Source organism: Monodelphis domestica, chromosome 1 (assembly GCF_027887165.1).
Source record: "Monodelphis domestica isolate mMonDom1 chromosome 1, mMonDom1.pri, whole genome shotgun sequence".
Lineage (NCBI taxonomy): Eukaryota > Metazoa > Chordata > Mammalia > Didelphimorphia > Didelphidae > Monodelphis > Monodelphis domestica.
The window spans coordinates 428579069-428599782 of record NC_077227.1 but is presented as its reverse complement, the minus strand read 5'-3'; the positions used below and the strand labels follow the sequence as shown (position 1 = coordinate 428599782).

The 20714-nt window shown below is 37.6% G+C and overlaps 1 protein-coding gene across 5 annotated transcripts in view; it reads right to left on the bottom strand.

Annotated features, from left to right (window-relative positions):
- MVB12B (multivesicular body subunit 12B) overlaps positions 1 to 20714 on the bottom strand; it is a 300578-nt gene that overhangs the window by 227021 nt on the left and 52843 nt on the right. For all 5 annotated transcript variants that reach the window (XM_001372709.4, XM_056812165.1, XM_056812164.1 and 2 more), the window contains exon 3: positions 544 to 651. In XM_001372709.4, the coding sequence (XP_001372746.3) occupies positions 544 to 651 (108 nt within the window). The remainder of the gene's footprint in view (positions 1 to 543; positions 652 to 20714) is intronic.

Genomic DNA, 20714 nt, shown 5'->3' with positions numbered 1-20714 from the left:
AATAATTACATTAATAGTAACAACTTATTCTTCTAGGACATTAGGATTAAAAGTGCTTTTCTCACAATTCACCAGTAAATATATATATGTGTGTGTGTATATATATATATATATGCATATATATGTGTGTAATATAAAACATATAAAGGTAATATAAATATAATTCTCATTTCACAAAGTACAAAGTTCATTAAGTTACTTGTATAAGTTCTAAAGCTAAGTAAGTATTGAAGTCAGGTCTCAAACATTCACCCATTGCACCTTCCTGTCCCTACTAAACTATGGACTCCTTGAGGATAGGGACTATGTTTTATCCAAATTTTTTGCCCATTCCTACACCTCTGCTGGACACATAGTAGGTTGCCTAATAAATACTGTATGCTACGGCTCTATATCAGGCCGACCAGATCCACTCATTTTATTTAAAATATGGTTGTCATCTTTGGAGAATAAAAATTAGTCACATAAGGGATAAAGAAATATCCAAGATAACTGTAAACATCTGGTATTTAGCCCATAGATGGAAGGCATTATTGGACTTACATTTTCTTTAGAAAATGATCTTGTGAAACACAGGTATCTGGTAACCTTGGATTTAAATAAGCCGTCTTTCCAGAGGTCAGCGTCCACACCATCTGCTGTCTGTGCAACCTGTGCCAAGGAGACAGAGAGAAGGAACTTAGGGAAGCCGGGGTAAAAGTGAGTACATGTGCAAAGCGGCTCTTCTATGCCGATTCCAATTAACACTGGCCCGAACTCTCATGGCATCTCATTAGTTCATTTCATTCGGCACAGGGAAGAGAATTTCCAAAAGGGGAAAGTGAGTGAGAGTGTGAAAAATATAATTTCTAAAAATATTGTCCCTGGGGAAGCAATTGATTAAAGACACCCGCACAAAGAGGGTTCTAATGAGAAAGGAGCAACTTTTGTTCTAATATACCAGGAAAGGATCTGACAAGTCAGCACATTAAAGTGCTCATTACTGCTCACTCAGGGGGACAGTCCAGCAGTAGGAAATGTCCAAAGGGGTCAGAGAATTTAGGGTTGGAAGGAGCCTTAAAGATTATCTAGTTCAATGCCTTCATTTTGTAGAGGAACTGGAGCTACAGAAAGAAGTGACCTGCTCAGGGTCATCCAGATGGCAAGTGGCAGGGTAGGGATTTGGACCCATGTCCTTTAAATTCAGGATCTAGGGCTCCTTTCACTAAACCATTTTAACTGAAATGTCACTTATGAGATAGATAAAACAGTCTTATAAAGAGTGATATGATATATTCCTTCAGCTCTTAGAACTTGAGTGGTTAAATCAACAGGAATTCTTCTAGACTGAAGTTTCTAAGGAGATCTAGGAATAGAACCAGTAAAGGTTATGCACACAGATGAAAGATATAGGCAGCTTTCCTTGAAGAATCTTATAATTAAGTTAAAGGGGTTCAAGTCAGTCATCACTGCTTTCCTCTGGCTGCTTTAGCTACAATCCTCAGGGTGCCTTCTACCCAAGCCATAGATGGAAAAAGAATGGACAGTAACACCGATCTTTAAACTTCCTATCCTACAAAAGAGGTGGCAAGGGAGCATGGGTGCTCTGCTTCAAAACTAGGCAGGCTCCAGCAGTATTTCAATCCAATCCAGGATGCCAACCCAACTGGGATTTCATTTACCACTGCTTCAAAGTAGGTAAGGCTTGGACAGGATAGGGACCAGGAGAGGAGTAACTGAGAAGTCTAACAGGGCACAACTGGCCAAGAAAGGAAACTCTAAAGCAAGAATTTTTAACCTGGAATCTAGGAACTTTTTTCTTAAAAATGTATATTTCAATATAATTAAAATACTATACATTTTATTTTAAGCATTTGAAAACATTACACTTGAGGAGTCCATAGCTTTCACCAGACTGACAAAGGGGTCTATGATACCAAAAAAGTTAAGAACCTCTACACTAAAGGTACTGATGGTACTATGTCACAAGCTTCCACCCTCCCATCATGGAGGGCCAAGGATCTTTTCTCACTGCTGAGTCTTCTCAAAAGTTAGAAAAGACAGATGTCCAAGCCAGGACAAACTCCAAGGGAATCCTATATGATCTATTACCAAAGTGGGCTATTCAGCTCCCATTCTCATCATCTTTGCTTCCTGGCACAGGTGCTGGTTCTTTATCACTCTCTGCCTGGAGGTAGATCTCACACCCAATTAATAGGATATACAGATGTCCAGACTGATATCTGTATTGACAATAATGGTAATGGTAGAGGGGAAAGGCCTGTGTATCAGGGTGGTCAAACCTCACTCCTGAACTGTCATCTGATTGAAAACCAGAAGTTATCTTCCCTTTCACAACTAAACAGGGGTGAAAAGTTTTCTATACTTATTGCTTCTACTTCCTCTTCTCCCACTCTTCCACTCCTTGCAATCTGACTTTCATCACTGAACTGAAGCAGCTCTTCAAGATTACCAATGATTCATCTCTTAACTCCTAAGTCCAATGGTCTTTTCACAATTCTTCTTAACATCTTTACAGCTTTTGGCACAGCTGACTATTCCCTTTCACTCCTGGATGCTCTTTCCTCTCAGTTTTTGTGGCACTGCTCTCTCCTGGTTCTCCTATCTTTATTATGTCTCCTTTTATCTTCTTTGTTGGATAATCATCTCCCCTAATCATAAGGATCTCCTAAGGCTCTATCCTAGGCCCTCCACTCTCTGTATGGACTCTCTTTTTTGTTTTGTTTTTTAAAAACCCTTACCTTCCATCTTAGAATCAATACTGTTCATTGGTTCTAAGGCAGAAGAGCAGTAAGGGCTAGATAATGGGGGTTAAGTGACTAAGCCAGGGTCACATAGCTAGGAAGTGTCTGAGGTCACATTTAAATCCAGGACCTCCCATTTCCAGACCTGGCTCTCAATCCACTAAGTCACCCAGCTGCCCCTGATTACCCTCTTAGGTGATCTCATTAGCTCTTCTGGTTTCAAGTATCATTTATTTGCAGGTAACTCCCAGATTTATGCATCTTTCAAGTTGATGTTAAACCATTAGTAACAGCTCTTCATGTCCATTCATTTAGATGATCCAAAAACCTCTGTCTAGCCCAAGGATAGCACAAGAACTTTTGTCAAATACAGTACCAAAATTTAAGCTTACTATGTCTATAGCATTCCCATAATCCATCAGTGTAATAACTTTATCAAAAAATGAAAAGAGGTTAATTTGGCATTATTTACTCTTCTTGAGACCATGTTAGCTTTCAGTGATCACTGCTTTCCTTTCTTGTTGTACATAAGCCATTCCTTTAATAATATGTACTAGAATTCTGTTAGAAATTATTCAGTCTCATTGATCTATAGTTTATAGAATTGGCGCTTTACTTTTTCTTAAAATTAAGTCAATATTTTTTCTTTTTCCAGTACCATAGTACTTCTCTCATTCTCAATTATCTTAATAATAATTAAAACTTTGATGCCTTTTTACATCATGTAATTTCCTGATTTTATACACACACACATATACATCTTATTCCTTTCTCTCATATTGAAACTTTGCTTGTAATGAAGAAAAAAATTTCCTAATGCATACAGCATGAGTGTCTGATAGCATATGCAAAATTTGACTCTTCTCTTTGATCGTGATTGATCATTGTAATCTATAAGTTTAGTGTTAGGAAGAGATTACTGTGTGTGTGCTTATATATGCACGTGCAAGTGCATAGGAAAAGGTAACAGATGTCTTCAAGAACTTGAAGGATTGTTATGTGGAAGACAGATTAGATTTGTTTTACTTGGCCCTTGAGAACAAAACTAGGAGCAATGAATAGAAGATGCACAGAAGATTTATGGTGAATATAAAGGAACATTTCCTGATAATTATATTTCTACCAAAATAGAATGGACTACCCTCAGGAAACAGTGAACTCCCCCTTACTTGAGGTCTTCAAGAAAATGGTGAGTAGCTACTTTTTTAGAAATGTTGTAGAGGAAGATCTTGTTTAGATAACTGAACTTGATGGCTTCTAAGCTCACCTCCATGACTAAAACTACAAATATGTGTTATTAGCATGGTATATGTAAAGGTTAGCAAGTCTGTACTGAGAAGTGAGAAATGTTGGTTACGTCAGAATATCTATTTAAGAACAGAGAGACTGTCTATGATTTTCCTTTTCCCTCAGATGACTTGTGTGTAAGAAAGGATATAAAAGACATCAAGGTGTACAGTTAGAAAAGGAGATGAGTCAGATATGTAGCTAAATGGAGGAATAATGGATGGACAGTTCAAGTATTGTACTAATATGTACAAAAACCTGAAAAGAACCATGGGAAAGTCTCTATTGCACTGGGTGACTCCTTAATGTGATATTTAAAGAAATATGAATTCGATCTCTTTCCCTCCAAACTCTCCAGTCTTCAAAACTTTCCTATTACTGTCAAGGGCATGACCATTTTCCCAGGCACAAAGGCTTGCAACCTCATGATCATTTTCAACCCACACTCAACCATGACAATCAGTTGTCAAAGACTGACATTTTTACCTTCAGAATACCTTTTGGATATGTTCCCTTTTCTCCATTCACAAAGCCACCATCTTAGTTCCAGCCCTCATCATCTATTGTTTGACCAATTGCAATATCCTCTTCAGTGGTCTCCTTGTCTCAAGTCTCTCTCTATGTCAATCCATTCTCCACTCAGCTGCTAAAGTCATTTTCCTAGGGGCACCTGGCTGTCTCAGTGAATTGAGAGTCAGGCCTAGAGACAGGAGGTCCTGGGTTCAAATCTGGCCTCAGACACTTCCCAGCTGTGTGACTCTGGGCAAATCAATTAACACCCATTGCCTAGCCCTTACCACTCTCTGCCTTGGAACCAATATGCAGTATTGATTCCAAGATGGAATGTAAAAGTTTTAATAAAAATAAAATAAATGAATAGATAAAGTCATTTTCCTAAAGCATAGGTCCAACCATCCTACATACACTCAGTAAACTCCAATGATGGTGCTTTATTACTCCCATAATTCAATATAAAATGCTCCATTTGGCACTTTGAAGCCTTTCAAATCAAAACCTGTTCAATTTCTGTCTTTGCATTATGATCTTAAAGGATCTAAAGAAAATCAGAGAAGCCAGCACTGCCAGGAAGCTGAGATGAGGGAGGGAGAGCATTCCAGGCAGTGAAAATGGTTAGAATGAGGAGATGGGAGTATCATTTTCAAGGAACAGTCAGGCCAGTATTACTGGGGCATAGAGCATGGGATAAGTGGTAAGAAGACTGGAAAAGATAGGAAGAGGCAGGCTATGAAGGGCTTTGAACACCAAAGAGAAGATTTTTTTATTTGATCCTGTTTGTGACAAGGAAGTATTAGAATTTGTTTTTGCTTTTTCTAAACCCTTACCTTCCATCTTAGAATCAGTACTGTACATTGGTTCCAAGGCAGAAAAGAAGTAAGGGCCAGGCAATAGAGGTTAAGTGACTTGCCCAAAGTCACACAGGAAATGTCTGAGGCTAGATTTGAACCCATGATCTCACTTCTCTAGACCTGAACCTTCTCTATCTCCTGAGTCATCTAGCTGCTTCTATTGGAGCTTATTGGCAAGGACAGACCTGCCTGCACTTGAGGTAGATCATTTTGACAGAAAGATGGAGATTATATAGGCATTTGAATGCTATCTCCCCTAATGGAATGCAAGCTCCTTCAAAGCAGGAACTGTGTTTCCTGTCTTTCTTTGCATCCCTACTACTAAGTACAGTCCCTGGTACACAGAAAGTACTTAATTAATGTATATACACTAACTGGGCTGGTGGAGAAGGAAGATATGCCAGTAAGATCAAGGATTCACTGGAAAAAATTAAATTTATTCCAAATCTAACTGCTTTAAAGAAGTCTTGCCTTGTTGTCAGTCTACCATTATCATCAGAACAGTAAATGTAAAGATGGTAAATGTTCCAAAAAGGGGCCAACACAGCCTTACCCCATGCTGGAAGACAAGAGGACTCCAGCTTGGTTCTATTCATCTTGTCCAGACACTGAAGGTGGTATTCACATAACATGCTGCTGATGTCCTTTAGTGGAGTTTTGTGGGTTTGGTCTTCCAGCCCTAATTCTTCATTTGGCAAGCTACCTTCTCTTCTGACAAATGACTAACTCTCCACCACTCTTTGTCATATTGAAATCTGCCTAGACTCAGTAACATCTACTCTACGAGTTGAGAAGCTCTGCACAAACCCCCAGCAAACCATGTACAACAGATAGTTTCAGACTATCAGAGTGTCTAAATTTCAACAACATACAGTCTTTTGTCAATATTTAGGAGATATGAAATAACAGTAGTATGAAGATGAAAAAAAGCTAAGTGGCATGACGGAAAGTCCATTGGATTCAGAGTCAAGATTCTGAGACTTAAATCCTAGCTTTACTACTTCCTAGCTGTGTTAGCTACTTTTTTATGCTTACACTGAGATGTTCCAAAGATGACCAATGGAAAAGATTCAATCCATTAAAAAAATAAACAAAAGACAAAATCTTTATATGAAATACAAAAATACCTGTTGGGGAAATTTTTTGAAAAAAAATTTGCTACAAGTTACATCAAAGAAGGAAAATGTAGAAACTAGATCTGAGCAAACTCAGAAGGAAATGAAAGAAAACACTTAACTAGAGTGCCTAAAATTTTTCAGGTTAACAAAAATGAATTTAATCAATTTTGAAAAATATTTATTATCTATTATGTGTAAGGAACTGTACAACTGATCAAAAATCTCAATGATTAATAGACACAATTTTATGAAGTAGCCTGACTGGAGAGGTTAATGAGAACCTAGTAGGTACATGTATGTCTGTATGTATATGTAATATATATTCACATATGTGTATATGGGAATAGGAGTATATTACCACTGATGATACTCCTTTCCCAGGAGAAGAGTGGTCAAAACTATTTGGGCTACTTCTCTTATGATCTCCTAGTCTGCTTTTTAAGTCACTTCTATATTCTCTGCTCTCCCAAACAACTGCCTGAGCCATTCTTTTAGTACAATAAGCTTCCTATTTTCTTCCACAACCAATGGCACCCAATTTTAGACCCTTATTAACCACCTGCTTGGATAAAAACTCTAAAATGGTTTCCTGCCTTTAGTCTCTCTCCTCTCCAATCTAAAAGTAACTGTCCTAATGCTAGTCTCCTATTATGTTTTGCTCAAAAAACAAGAATACTCCATTGCCTACAGGATGAGATGCCAACTCTTTCCTTCCTTCAAGATCCAGCTCAAATACTGTCTACTGAGGCTCTGAATGTTCCTTCTCTGGACCTTTGGAGACTCATTAGCTATAGCACAGCTCCTAACTATGAGCATTCCCCAAGGCTCTATCCTGGGCCACACTTCCTTCTCCCTCTACATTCTCTATCCTGGTAACCTTAATCAGCTCCCTAATCAAGGGCTATCACTACTCTTCCAGTCTTGTGTCACAAATTATCTAAGAGACATTTCAAACTGAATAGAGGAGAGCTATCTCAACCTCAACAAGTCCAAAATTACACTCATTATCTTTTTCCTCCAAATCCATCCCTCTTCCAATCTCCCCTATTTCTGTCAAAGGTACTACAATTCTTCCAGTCTTCCAGATTTATAACCTTGGCATGATCTTGAACACCTCACCCCATAAATCCAACAAGTTGCCAAGCTTCATTGTTTCCCCCTCTACAATATTTCTCACACCTTACCCTTTTCTCTCTACTCAGGGTAGAATGGAAATCAAAGAAGAAAGATAGCATATCTGAAGCATAATTATCTATAGACATTATACAATGGTTCTCTAGTGCAAGGATCAAATACAAACTTCATTGTTTGATATTTAAGGTGTCCTTCACAGCCTGGATCCAATCTAACTTTCCAAACTTATTAGACATTCTCTCATTCACACAAGCTATAGTTCTACCAACCTGGATATCTAGCAATACATGGCAGGAGCTGAATAAATGCTTATTGAACTAAATATATATTTATTTATAAACTAAATATATAAGGTAACTATAATGAAAGACACATTTCAAAACTGTTATTGTTGCTTAAACCATCTCTGAACTTTTCTTGAGTCTGTCTCTTGTATCAATTTAAAACCCATGCAAAAACAATTTAACACTTTATCCATATTTCACTCTAGTTGCAAAATGATAATACCCAGATGATAACCAACTAATTCATCAGGCTTGGTCCCATGTGGCTTGGCTGTTTCCAAGAATCAAATATACCTTCAAAAGGACAAAGACATTCCTCCACTGACAATAATCAAAAGAACACACTCTAGGGATTCCAAAAACACTTAGGCCAACCGTAAGGAAAATATGTGAATGGTACAAAGCAAAGCAGATTCAGAATCAAACTCTGAGTACTATGAACAGCTGCAGAATGAAAATTGTTGGTTCAGTACTAGGACAGCAAACAGTTGAAACACCTACTTACTTACCTGAGAGATACAGAATTTCCAAGGCAGTATTTCCAAAGACATTCAAGAGTAGGGGGAAGGGACAGCTAATAGCAACGCCCATAGATTTAATTAGGCTAGTTCACTATTGGACCTTTTGACAGTCTGAAATGTTCACAAAGGGGAAAAGAGATTCAGGTGAGCCTCCTGGGCATAGGAAGCGTACTAACTACCACACTGTTTGGGTTTACTGAGAAGTTTCCCTTATTTGGGTATGTTTCCATGTGCCTTCATTATGCACTAATAACTAACTCTTAGAGAAGTAGCTAGTGTAGGAGAAAGTACATACATCTGCATATTCCTTCCCCAGGGGTCCAGTGTTCTAAGGTAGAGTTTTATACCATCTCCTCATGGCAAGAGGTCAATATACAGTAAAGGATGAGTCTATGATGAGAAGTTATTCCAGAGACAGCTTTGACTGCATTTCCAAAAGGGTATTTGTGCTAAGAAGACTCTTTAATCCAAAAGGAAATTTTCTGAAAACTCCCTAATACCATGAGAAAGTCTTTCCATTTCTCCAAGCCTCAATAGTTTCTAGTAAAATAAGAATTTTAGGATTAATCAAGGGATTTTTAATCTTTTTTACCATGGAGCCCTTTTGGTAGTCTAGTGAAGACTATGTACCCCTTTCCAGGACTGTTTTTAATGCACAGAATAAAATATATGAGACTACAAAGAAAATCAATTATACTGAAATACAATTATAATTTTTTTAAAATGAGTTCATGGATCCCAGATTAAGAACCCCTAGATTAATTGATACCTAAATTTTCTTCTTGTAAGTTTAAGAGCTATGATCCTATGAACATTCATATAGTTATCTAAATTCTACTATTGGTAGAAAAATCTTAGTTATAACTTCTATACATTAGAGCCCAAATCAGCCATCATTGGCGAGAGGTCAGTAGCCTAAGTCATATAGCACAGAGCTGAGTCTTAAAACATTCCTGTCCCCCAGGATGATTCCTGTGATATCTGCTCTGCTCCAATCTCTTGGCTTCTTGCCTCAATGGTTCCCAAAATCAAGAGAAGTCACAGCACTTCCAGAGCAACACTTCCAGGGAAATGAAAGCAAATACAAGACACATTCCCTGGGCATCCTCTAAAGCTGAGGAGAACTTTCCCATGAGGAAGGGAAACCAGGGCTACCTAAGAGGGTCATGACCCTCTCAGACCCAGAGACCAGTTCCAGTTCCCTCTAATATTCATTTTTGACTTCCCCTAAAGATGGAAAATGTCTCTGATCAATTTTTAAACACCAAGGGTCCTCTCCTCTATAGTCCAGATAGTCCCAGCACTCCAGGAGGTAGGTAGTATATAAGTATTACTTCCATTTTATGGATAACTAAACTGAGACTTGGAAGAAAAAAGTAGAGCACTGGATTTGGAGTCAGAAGTACTGAATTCAAATTCCAGCTCTGTTATTTGGCTACTTGTATGATCTTGGGCAAATTATTTAGTCTCTCTGGATTTAAGTTTCCTCACCTCTAAAATGAGGTAGTCAGACTAGAGCAGGTGCTCTCAATATGGGGTCTATAAATGATATGCCTACATTTTGATCCAGCCATAGCACTGCTGGGTTTATACCCCAAAGAGATAATAGGGTAAAAGGCTTGTACAAGAATATTTATCTTTGTGGTGGCAAAAAATTAGAAAATAATGGAATGCTCTCCAATTAGGGAATGGCTGAACAAATTGTGGTATATGTTGGTGATGGAATACCACTGTGCTAAAAGGAATAATGAACTGGAGGAATTCCGTGGGAACTGGACCGACCTCCAGGAATTGATGCTGTAAGGATAATATTAGAAAATTATTATTTTTACAATGCAGAGGGGAAGGAGCAGAACCAGGAGAACATTATACCCAGAAACTCATACACTGTAGCACAATCAAATGTAGGGGACTTCTCTACTAGCAGCAATGCAATGATCCAGGACAATTCGGAGGTACTTATGAGAAAGAACACTATCCACATTCATTGGAAGAATTGTGGGAGTAGAAACACAGAAGAAAAACAACTGCTTGATCACATGGTTCTATGGGGATATGATTGGGGATATAGACTCTAAACAATCACCTGAATGCAAATATCAATAATATGGAAAAAGGTCTCTTGATCAATGACACATGTAAAACCCAGTGGAATTACATGTCAGCTACATGAGGAGTAGGGGAGGGGAGGGAAGGAACATGAATCTTGTAACTATGGAAAAATATTCTTAATTAATTAATTAAATAAAAATTTTCAATTAAAAAAACACTGATACCACCATTATAACTTTCACAAAGGTAACAGGGGACTTAATTGTGGGGGTAGGTCTTATTTTGTTATAAAGCTTTTGTTCACTGAAATGTCAAATGAAAAAATTAACTTTTAACCTGAATTTATTTTTTTGGTATGAATATCCTTTTAAAGTAAAAACACTATTTCACAATATGTTTAACAAAAAAATTAAATATAACAAAAGCTCTATTTTGATATAACTTGTTCCCTTTTTAATCTTATGTATTTTATTTTATAAACTTTAAAATAGTATTCTGAGAAAGGGTTCATAGGCATCACCAGACTGCCCAAGGGATCCATAGCTTAAAAAATGTTAAGATCCTAGCTAATCTTTCAGATTTGTTCTTTCTAGCTCAAAATATATTATATTATGATCCTATGGTCCTGTGACTGGCCTAAGTTCAAATAAGCAGTAAATGTCAGAGCCTGGGTTCAAACCCATGTCTTCAGACTCTTCAAAGCTAGGGCTCTTCCCAAGGTGACTGGTAAGAGACTTCTTGACTGTGAGTCCATTCAGCTCAAGCAGTTTTTTCTAAGAACACTTCTCCCAAAACAATTGTATTTCCTAGAGCTATGCTGACAAATTACATGGTTCACTCTCTTTGCTCCCTTCCAGCAACAGGTTTCAAATTGTGAATGGTCAAATGAGATTGTATTTACAAAGCGCTTTTTAAACCTCAAAGCACTTCATAAATGTCAACTATTATTAAGAAGAAAAGACATCATCCAGGAAATGTATGATTTGAAAAGAAGTAGACCAGCTATGTAGTGAAATAACAGGATAACAGATGGATAGCCTAAGGTTCTACAGGCCCCTAATGTTTGAATTAAATTGGCTATAAATGTCTTTTGAATTTTTGGAAAACATCTGTAATCATCTCAATATGCATTAATGTAATATAGTACCCACAGAATGTTTAGAAACCTAGAGGAAGTTATCTAGTGTGCTAGGTGGATTCTCTATGGAAGGTTATAGGAAGACATGAGCAAGGATTTATACAGGTTATGATATACACCTCTGGAGAGAATTCTCACTTAGGTAAGACTTTGGGTAGGATGCACAAGTCTAATCATGTTACTCCTTGGATCAAAAAACATTGATGCCGCTCTACAGCCTGAAGGATAAAATATAAACTCCTTAGCCTGGAATGTAAGACCCTCTACAATTCAACTTCAACCTCCTCTCACACACTTCTCTTTTACTCTATGCTCTGTTCAAACTATACTGCTATCTGTTTTCTGATCTTAACCTGCCCTGTCCTGCCTCTGCAGCTTTACATAGCCTAGTTCCCATGACTTAAAATGCACTCTTGCCTTAATTTCTACCAGTTGATGAATTGTTTTTTCTTTAATGATCAACTGGGCATAGACTCCTCCACAAACCTTTCCTTGGGGCCCTCAAGATAAAAGTGTGATATCTTCCTTCTTAAATGTTCCTGGAGAACTTTGTATAGAAGTTCTTTTTTTTTCCCCTTTGCCCTGATCACATTCTACCCTGGCTCTTAGTAATTTATGTGCTGTCAGGGAATTCCTCAATCCAGAGATCCTAAGATATACAGGAGAGTAATTCCTCCCACCTAGGTCTGTCTGACTCAAGTCCACTAAATCAAGAGGCCAGCCTGGCTGGAAGATCAAAGTTTAATGAGCATCAGCTGATGTTGAGTTGCCAGGTAGTTAGCAACTCCACAGAACAGAGGGAAAGAGGGGCAGGGGCAGGGGCAGGGGCAGAGGGAGAGGGAGAGAGGGAGAGAAGGAGAGAGGGAGAGAGGGAGAGAGAGAGGGAGAGGGAGAGGGAGAGAGATTTACACAGTTTCAGGACAGGCAACAGAAGGAGCCTATCAGGTGAAACTGCTCAAGTACTTTCCACATCCTGAAGGTGGAATAATAGGGACAGCCTATTGGATGATTTGGGCAATGGAGGAGGAGAATGTCTTAATTTAGGAGTAACTGTGGTGTCACTTTGTATTGGGTCTATTCTGGGTGGGTAGATAGCACCTGTGGTTAATTTCATTAGACTGTCTTGGCAGGGTAGGAGGTCTCTAGTTTATTTCATCAGATGTCTGGTTGGGAAGAGAGGTCTACAATGGGGGAGGACTCCTTTTTAGATACAATCAGACTGAGTCTGTCTTTATTTACACAACTCTGCCTGTTATATTTCTTTAACTTTATGTGTGTGTGTATGTGTGTAAGATAGAATGTGTCTGATATATATATATATATATTTATATATTTAATTCTTAATTTAGTTTTATTATTTTATATATAATATAAATATATATTAAAAACACTTACCTTCTATCTTAGAATCAATACTGTGTACATAGTCTAAAGTCACACAGCAAGGAAATGTCTGAGGCCAGATCTGAACCCAGAACTTCTCATCTTCAGGCCTGGCTCTCAATCCACTGTGCCTCCTAACTGCCCGTTATTTCTTTGATTTCTAAGACTATTTCAGGCAAGATGATTTACCCAATATTCATAACACACAAGATATATAGATATATATATATACACACATATATATGTGTGTGTGTATGTGTATGTACATACATATATATATATATATATGTATATATATAGTCCATGGTATCCATAACATCTCCTCCAATTAAAATGGAAACTCCTTGAGGGCAGGGGATTGTATCCATTTTCATACTTGTTTATCCAGAGTCCAAGACAGCATTGTAAAATAGTAAGTAGATCATAAAGGCCTGTTGTAGTGACTTGCTGTTTGAATGAATAAATGAATATGGAGAAAATGCCTGAAGGCAATTCTAAAAAGGTCATAATACAAATGCCACAGAGAAAACTGAAAATAATAGTCCTGTATAATTCCAGGTCAAAAGGCTCTATAGCCACACAAGCTAGTCAAAAGAGCAACAGAGAGAATAGGTCCCAGAGGAAGGGGAGGGGTGGGAGGAAAGGGAAACCCATCCCAAAAGGCCAAGCCCATTATATATGAAAAATAAATAAATAACAATTCCTTTGAGCCTTGCTTATGTTAAGAGTCCCAGTTCTTCAAAGGGTACCCATTCCTCCCCTTTTCCAGTCATTTCTTAGATGCTCAGAAGATGCCCAAGTGACCCAATGGGAAATACTTTGAGCTTCCTCTCCAGATGTGAGAGATATGCTCTGATCTGGACTTGTGCCATCCAGGGACTAGTAAGAGATGGGTGCCAATGGGGTGGTACTTGGGTAAGTCTGTCTACTCATGAGGAAGTATAAAAAACTCTTGAAATCTGTCTCAGGGGAATCCTAAAAACTGAAAAACTAAACTATAAATAGACACAAGACACCAAGAAACTGAAGAATGGAAGGGAAATGTACTGTCAACCAATCAACAAATGTTCATTAAGTGCCTACTACTCCACCTTTATTACTCTCATACACTGTCCCATTTAGTTGCCTATTTTTTGGATGAGGTAACAGTTTCAGAAATTAAGTAATTCACCCATGGTCCACCACAGCTAATAAATGTCTTAGATGGGATTCGAACCTGGGACTCATAACTTCAGGTCCTGTATTTTCTACTACATCAGGCTGCCTTAATAACTCACATTTATATAGCACTTTAAGGTTTACATGTATGGAGTGATTTGGGGATAAAAGCACTTTAACATCTCTGAGAAGTGGTCATTCAGGCTTTATTTGAATACCTCCAATGGCAGAGAAATCACTACCACACATAGCAGTCCAGACCACTTTCAGACAGCTCTAATTTGAGAAAATTGTTCCCATACTGTTACACCAACAATCTAGTGTTTGGAACTACTTGGAGACTGGGAAACTATAATTCTGCTCTTTCTACAGAGACCTTTCAAGATGAAGAATAAGGACCATACTATATCTGTCTGTTATGATGGAAAGGACCTTGGATTTGGAGTCAGAACACAAGTTTAAATCTTAACTCTGGTCCAAGCTTTTAGGTGCATTCAAGTGTGCCCACTTCTCTTTTGAGTCACAAATTTCTCCTCTACAAAATGGAAATTATAATCCTTGCACTCTCTAATTTAGAGTTGTTCCAAGGAAAATGATTTATAAACTTTAAACATAAACTACTTAACCAAGGAACCTCACCAGCTAGAATACAGAGAAAGGAGCACAGGTCTTGCTTAGAGTTCCAAGCCTGTCATTTATTAGCCACATTACATTGGGTAAATCAGGATTTAGGGTTGGAAGGTGCCTAAGAGTTCATCTGATTTAACCCCTTCATTTTAAAGATGAGAAAACTAAAGCCCATAAAGGGGAAGTGATTTTACAAGGTTACACTGGTAACCTCAGTCTTCTCATCTGTAAAACAGAAGACTCCTGTCTTTACTCATCTTACCAAGTAGCTGTGAGAAAACTGTTTAGGGACCAAGTCAGCAATTCTATTCCTTTAGTACAGCAATTCTCAAAATCTTTTAAAATCAGGGCTCTTTGACAAATAGTCAAGGGACACGAATAGGCAGTTTTCACATGATGAAATCAAAACTATCAATAAGCACATGAAAAAGTGTTCTAAATACCTCCTGATTAGTTAAATACAAATTAAAACAACTCTAAGGTAGCACCTCATACCTAGTAGACTGGCCAATATGGCAGCAAAGGAAAGTGATAAATGTTGGAGGAGTTGTGGCAAAATTGGGACATATTGGAGTTGTGAATTGGTCCAACCAATCTGAAGGGCTATTTGGAATTATGCCCAAATGGCTTTAAAAGACTGCCTACCCTTTGATCCAGCCATACCACCACTGGGTTTGTACCCCCCCCCAATAGATAATAAGGAAAAAGACTTGTACAAAAATATTTAGAGTCATACTCTTTGTGGTGGCAAAAGATTGGAAAATGAGGGGATGTACATCAATTGAGGAATGGCTGAACAAATTGTGGTATCTGATGGTGATAGAATATTATTGTGCTGAAAGAAATAATGGACTGGAGGAATTCCATGTGAACTGGAAAGACCTCCAGGAACTGATGCAGAGCAAAAGGAGCAGAACCAGGAGAACACTGTACACAGAGACTGTTATATTATATTGTGGCACAATCAAATGTAATAAACTTTTCTATTAGCAGCAATGCAATGACCCAGAACAATCCAGAGGAATTTATGAGAAAGAATGATATCCACATTCAGAGAAAGAGCTGTGGAAACAGAAACACAGAAGAAAAATTTATGATTCATCACGTGGTTTGATGGAGATTTGATTGGGATTTTGATGTTAAAAAATGACTCTACTGAAAATATGACTAACATGGAAATAGGTTTTGAACAATGATACATGTATAACCCCATGGAATTGCTTGTCAGATCTGGGAGGGGAGAGGGAAGAAAGGTGGGAAAAAATCATGAATCATGTAACCATGGAAAAATATTCTAAATAATTTTTTTAAATACAACAAAAAATTTTTAAATAAAATCAGGGTCCTTTCACACTCTTGAGAATTGAGAACCCTAGAAGACAGAGGCAAGATGGTAGAATGGAAGCAGGAACACCCAAATATCTCTGAAAACTCCCTTCAACCAACCTTAAAATAAAGCTTCAAAATGGACACCAGACTAGCAGAACCAACAAAATGATGATATGGCCTGACCAAATAATTAAAGAGGCACAAAAATACACTTAAGAGAATTCTTCAAAAAATCAAAATTGGCCCAATGGGAAAAGAGATTTAGAAAAAAAAGGTTAAAAAATTCACTGAGGAAAATAATTCATTAAAAATTAGAATTGGGCAAGTGGAAGCTAATGATTTCATGAGACATCAAGAAACAATAAAACCAGTTCAAAAGAATGGAGAAAATAGAATGTGAAACATCTCATTGGAAAAACAACTGACTTGGAAAATCAATCTGGAAGAGATTATTTAAGAATTATTGGACTACTTGAAACCTCAAAACAAAAGACTAGACATCATATTACAAGAAATCATTGTTTAAAAAACTGCCCTGGTATTCTTGAACAAGAAGGTAAAACAGAAATTGAAAGAACTCACTGGTTACCCCCTGAAAGAGATCTCCAAAGGAAAACTCCCAGGAATATTATAACCAAGTTCCACAACCTCCAGACCAAAATGAAAATACTGTAAGCAGCTAGAAACAATTCAAACATCATGAAATCACAGCCAAGATTACACAGGACTTAGCAGCTCCAATATTAAAGGAATGGAGGGGTTGGAATATGATATTCTGGAAGGCAAAGGAGCTAGGTTTATAACCAAGAATAACAAAAGCAAAGTGTAACCAATCAGGGTGTAAAAAATGGTCATTTAATGAAATAGAAGATTTTGCATTCCTGATGAAAAGACCATACCTGAAGAGCAAATATGATATATCTGAATACAAGACTCAAGAGAAGCATAAAAATATAAGTAGGAAAAAAGAAAAGTTAAGGGATTCAATAAGGTTAAACTGTTTACATTGTTATATGGGAAGATGATACTTGTCATTCTTAAGAATTTTATCATTATTAGGGCACTTAAGAGTATACATAGAAGGTATGGGAGTAAATTGATTATGCTGACATGATATCCAAAAAAGGGGAAAAAATCAAGGGATGAAAAAGAGGATTGCATTGAGAGAAGAGAAAAAGAGAAACGTAGATGGGATAAATTATGTTACATAAAGAAGTGCAAAAAAGCTATTAGAGAGGAGAATGAAGTGATGACAAGCAAAACTTAGATCTCAATCTCAACAGAATTGGCTCAGAGAAGGAATAACATCCATACTCTGTTAGATATAGGAATCTATTTTACCCTATAGAAAGTAGGAGGGGAAAAGTGAAAAGAGGGTGCCAACAGAAGAGAGAATGATTTGGGGAAGGAATTATTAGAAGCCAAACACTTGATAGGAGGGATAGAGCAGATTGAGAGAGAAAGAACAGCAGCAAAAGTAGGAAACAGAATGGAAAGGAATAATTTTAATTTTATTAAATTTAAAAGTTTTTGTATAAATGAGACCAATGCAACCAAGATAAGGGAAACAACAAACTGGGGGGAAAACTTTACTGCAAATTTCTCTGATAAAGGCCTCATTTCTAAATATAGAAAACTGAGTCAAATTTATAAGAATACAAGTCATTTCCCAACTGGCAAATGGTCAAAGGATATGAATAGGCAGTTTTCGAATAAAGAAACCAAAGCTATCTAGAGTCATATGAAAAAAATGTTCTAAAACACTCCTGTTTAGAGAAATGCAAATTAAAAGAATATACCTATCAGATTAATAATATGACAGCAAATAAAAATGATAAATGTTGGAGGAGATGAGGCAAAATTGGAGCACCATTGCATGTTTGTGGACTTGTGAACTGATCCAACCATTCTGGAGGGTAATTTGGAACTAAAAAACCAAAAACTGTGCATATAGCCACTATTTGGTATGTACCCCAAAGAAATATAAAAGTGGGGGGGGATGACCTATTTGTAAAAAATGTTTATAATAACTCTTTTTGTGGTGGCAAAAATATTGGAAATTGGAAGGGATATCCATCAGTCGGGGGAATGGCTAAACAAACTGTAGTATGTGGTTGTGATGGAATTCTATTTCATTACGAGAAATGATGAGCAGGACAATTTCAGAAAAACTTGGAAAGACCTACATGAATGGACGCAGATGGAAGTGAGCAGAACCAGAAGATCACTGTACATGGTTAACAGCAATATTGTACAATGATCAATTTTGAAAGACTTAACTATTCTGAGCAATGCAACGATCCAAAAAATCCAAGACAATTCTGAAGGACTTATGACAAAGAATGCTATGCACCTCCAAAGAAAGAACTGATGAAGTCTGAATACAGATTAAAGCATACTATTTTTCATTTTATGTGTGTTTTTATTTTGGGGTTTTGGTTTTACATGAGTATTCTCTCACAATATGACCAATATGGAAATATGTTTTGCAAGATCATACATGTATAACCCAGATCAAATTGTTAACCCTCTAAGGGAGGGAGAAGGGAAGAGAAGGAAGAAGACAATTTGAATGTTACAATTTCAGAAAACACATGAACAATTGTAAAAGAAAAAAAATGAGTGAAAACCCCCTTCCCAAAGAGTTTTTTTAATATGAAGTTATATCTATCAATACTTACCATATAAATAATTTTAAAATCTTAGTACTAGGATGAAAATAGTTTTGACCTTGAGGATTGCCTAAAGGGTCTCAGGTAGGGGTTTAAAGGAAAAAAAATCAGTTTTTGTTCTTTAAAAATATGCACTTAAGTTGTAAATGTCTTTTTCAGCCTTTGAAGTGCCTATGATTCTACGTAATTTGTCGCAGACTGGTGTTAATGAGTATGTATAACAGTTAAAAAAAAAGAAGTTGGTATTTTATAAGCACAGACAATTCTAATGGTAACTTTTGTAGTCTTATGGATAGACATAAATTGTAATTTGAGAACATAAACACTACTGAATAAATCATGTGGCCTAATAAAAAAATCCAACAATAAACAAGAGAGATTTCCATAATTTAATTCTATGCTCCTAACTTGTTTTTTTGTTTGTTTGTTTGTTTTCAGTAAGTTGCAGAGGCCTGACCTTTCAAGGGTCCAGGAAAAACGAAAGGGCAAGAGTGAAGAGAAGAAAAGTTTCAGTGGAGTGGCTTCATCTCAGTGACTAAGACAACCTTCTTATTTACTCAGCTCTCCAACAGCACTGCCAGGTGTCATTACATTACAATTCAGAAGAGAACCAGCAAGGGTGCCCTTCTGTCTTTGGGAGGCTGTCAGGAATATGGAAGGAGAAAAGACAGGTGGTTCTGACCCTGGAACTTCTTCTTAGTGACATGCTGCAATGGGTGCTGATGAGTCACCATGTCTGGAATAGCCCTATGCCCTTCCCTCCCCTCCCCTCCCCTGTCCCTCTCCTCCCCTCCCCTGTCCCTCTCCTCCCCTCCCCTGTCCCTCTCCTCCCCTCCTCTTCTCTCCCTCTCCCTCTCTCACACACTCACACACACACACACACCACTGCTACCTAACCCAGAGATTCCACATAAAATTACCAATCCCAAATCACTGTACAATCCAAGTGTTTCACAGAGATGAAGGCTCTGCTGGACGTTGGCCCCTCTCCTGGGTGGGATGGGGGCAGAGGGGTGAGGGCTGGAAAGAACAGTGAGGTCCAGCTGATTCCCTTCTTTATTCCATTGGCACAGAGGCACGATTACTCTGGCTTTCTAATTAAGTGAATGACCTTGGTGTTCTGGACCAAAAATGTCAATAACTCACTACTATATAGCACTTCAAGGTTTACAAAGAACATTCCTTTTACCAAGGGATAAAACCAAGTCATGGGATCATAGGATTTAGAACAGAAAGAAACAGAAATCATCTCCTCTGACCCTTCCCTTTATCCTTCAAATCCAACATTTTATAAATGAGGAAACAGGGAATCACAGAAGGGAAATGACTTTGCTAAGGTGTACCCCAGTGAGTAGCAGAGGATTCAGTCCTAGGCCTTCTGACTCTAACCAATGCTATTCCTACATTGTCTCTTCATGGCAATGTGATTAGAGAAAGACTTGTAGAAGAGGCGAGTTTGCAGTTGTGTCGTGAATAAGCATGAATAGGCATGGGGTAGGAGATCCCATGTGGGAGGTATGGGATACTGAAAGACAGAATTACCAAGAGATAAAGACTGAGAGGAAATAACAGTATCTTGGAAAAGGAGATTGAACACTGAGCTGAAGAATTCATATCTAATATCTGATAGACAATAAGAAACTTCTTAAAGGACTTAACTCATTCCTGTGGTTAAACTAATACCTACTTCTGGGTCTTAGTCCAATCATAGTGATGAGTCAGTCAATTAATAGCTATTCAATCTTGGGTAAAATATCCCTGGGCCTTTGAAGATTTCCATGATCTTATAATACTTCAAAATTCTCTTCTGATGATCAAAATCTCTTGTTCTTCTATCCTTCCCTCTAACTTTACTCTTTTCTTCCTCTCTGTCTCTATCTCTGTCTGTCTCTCTGTCTGT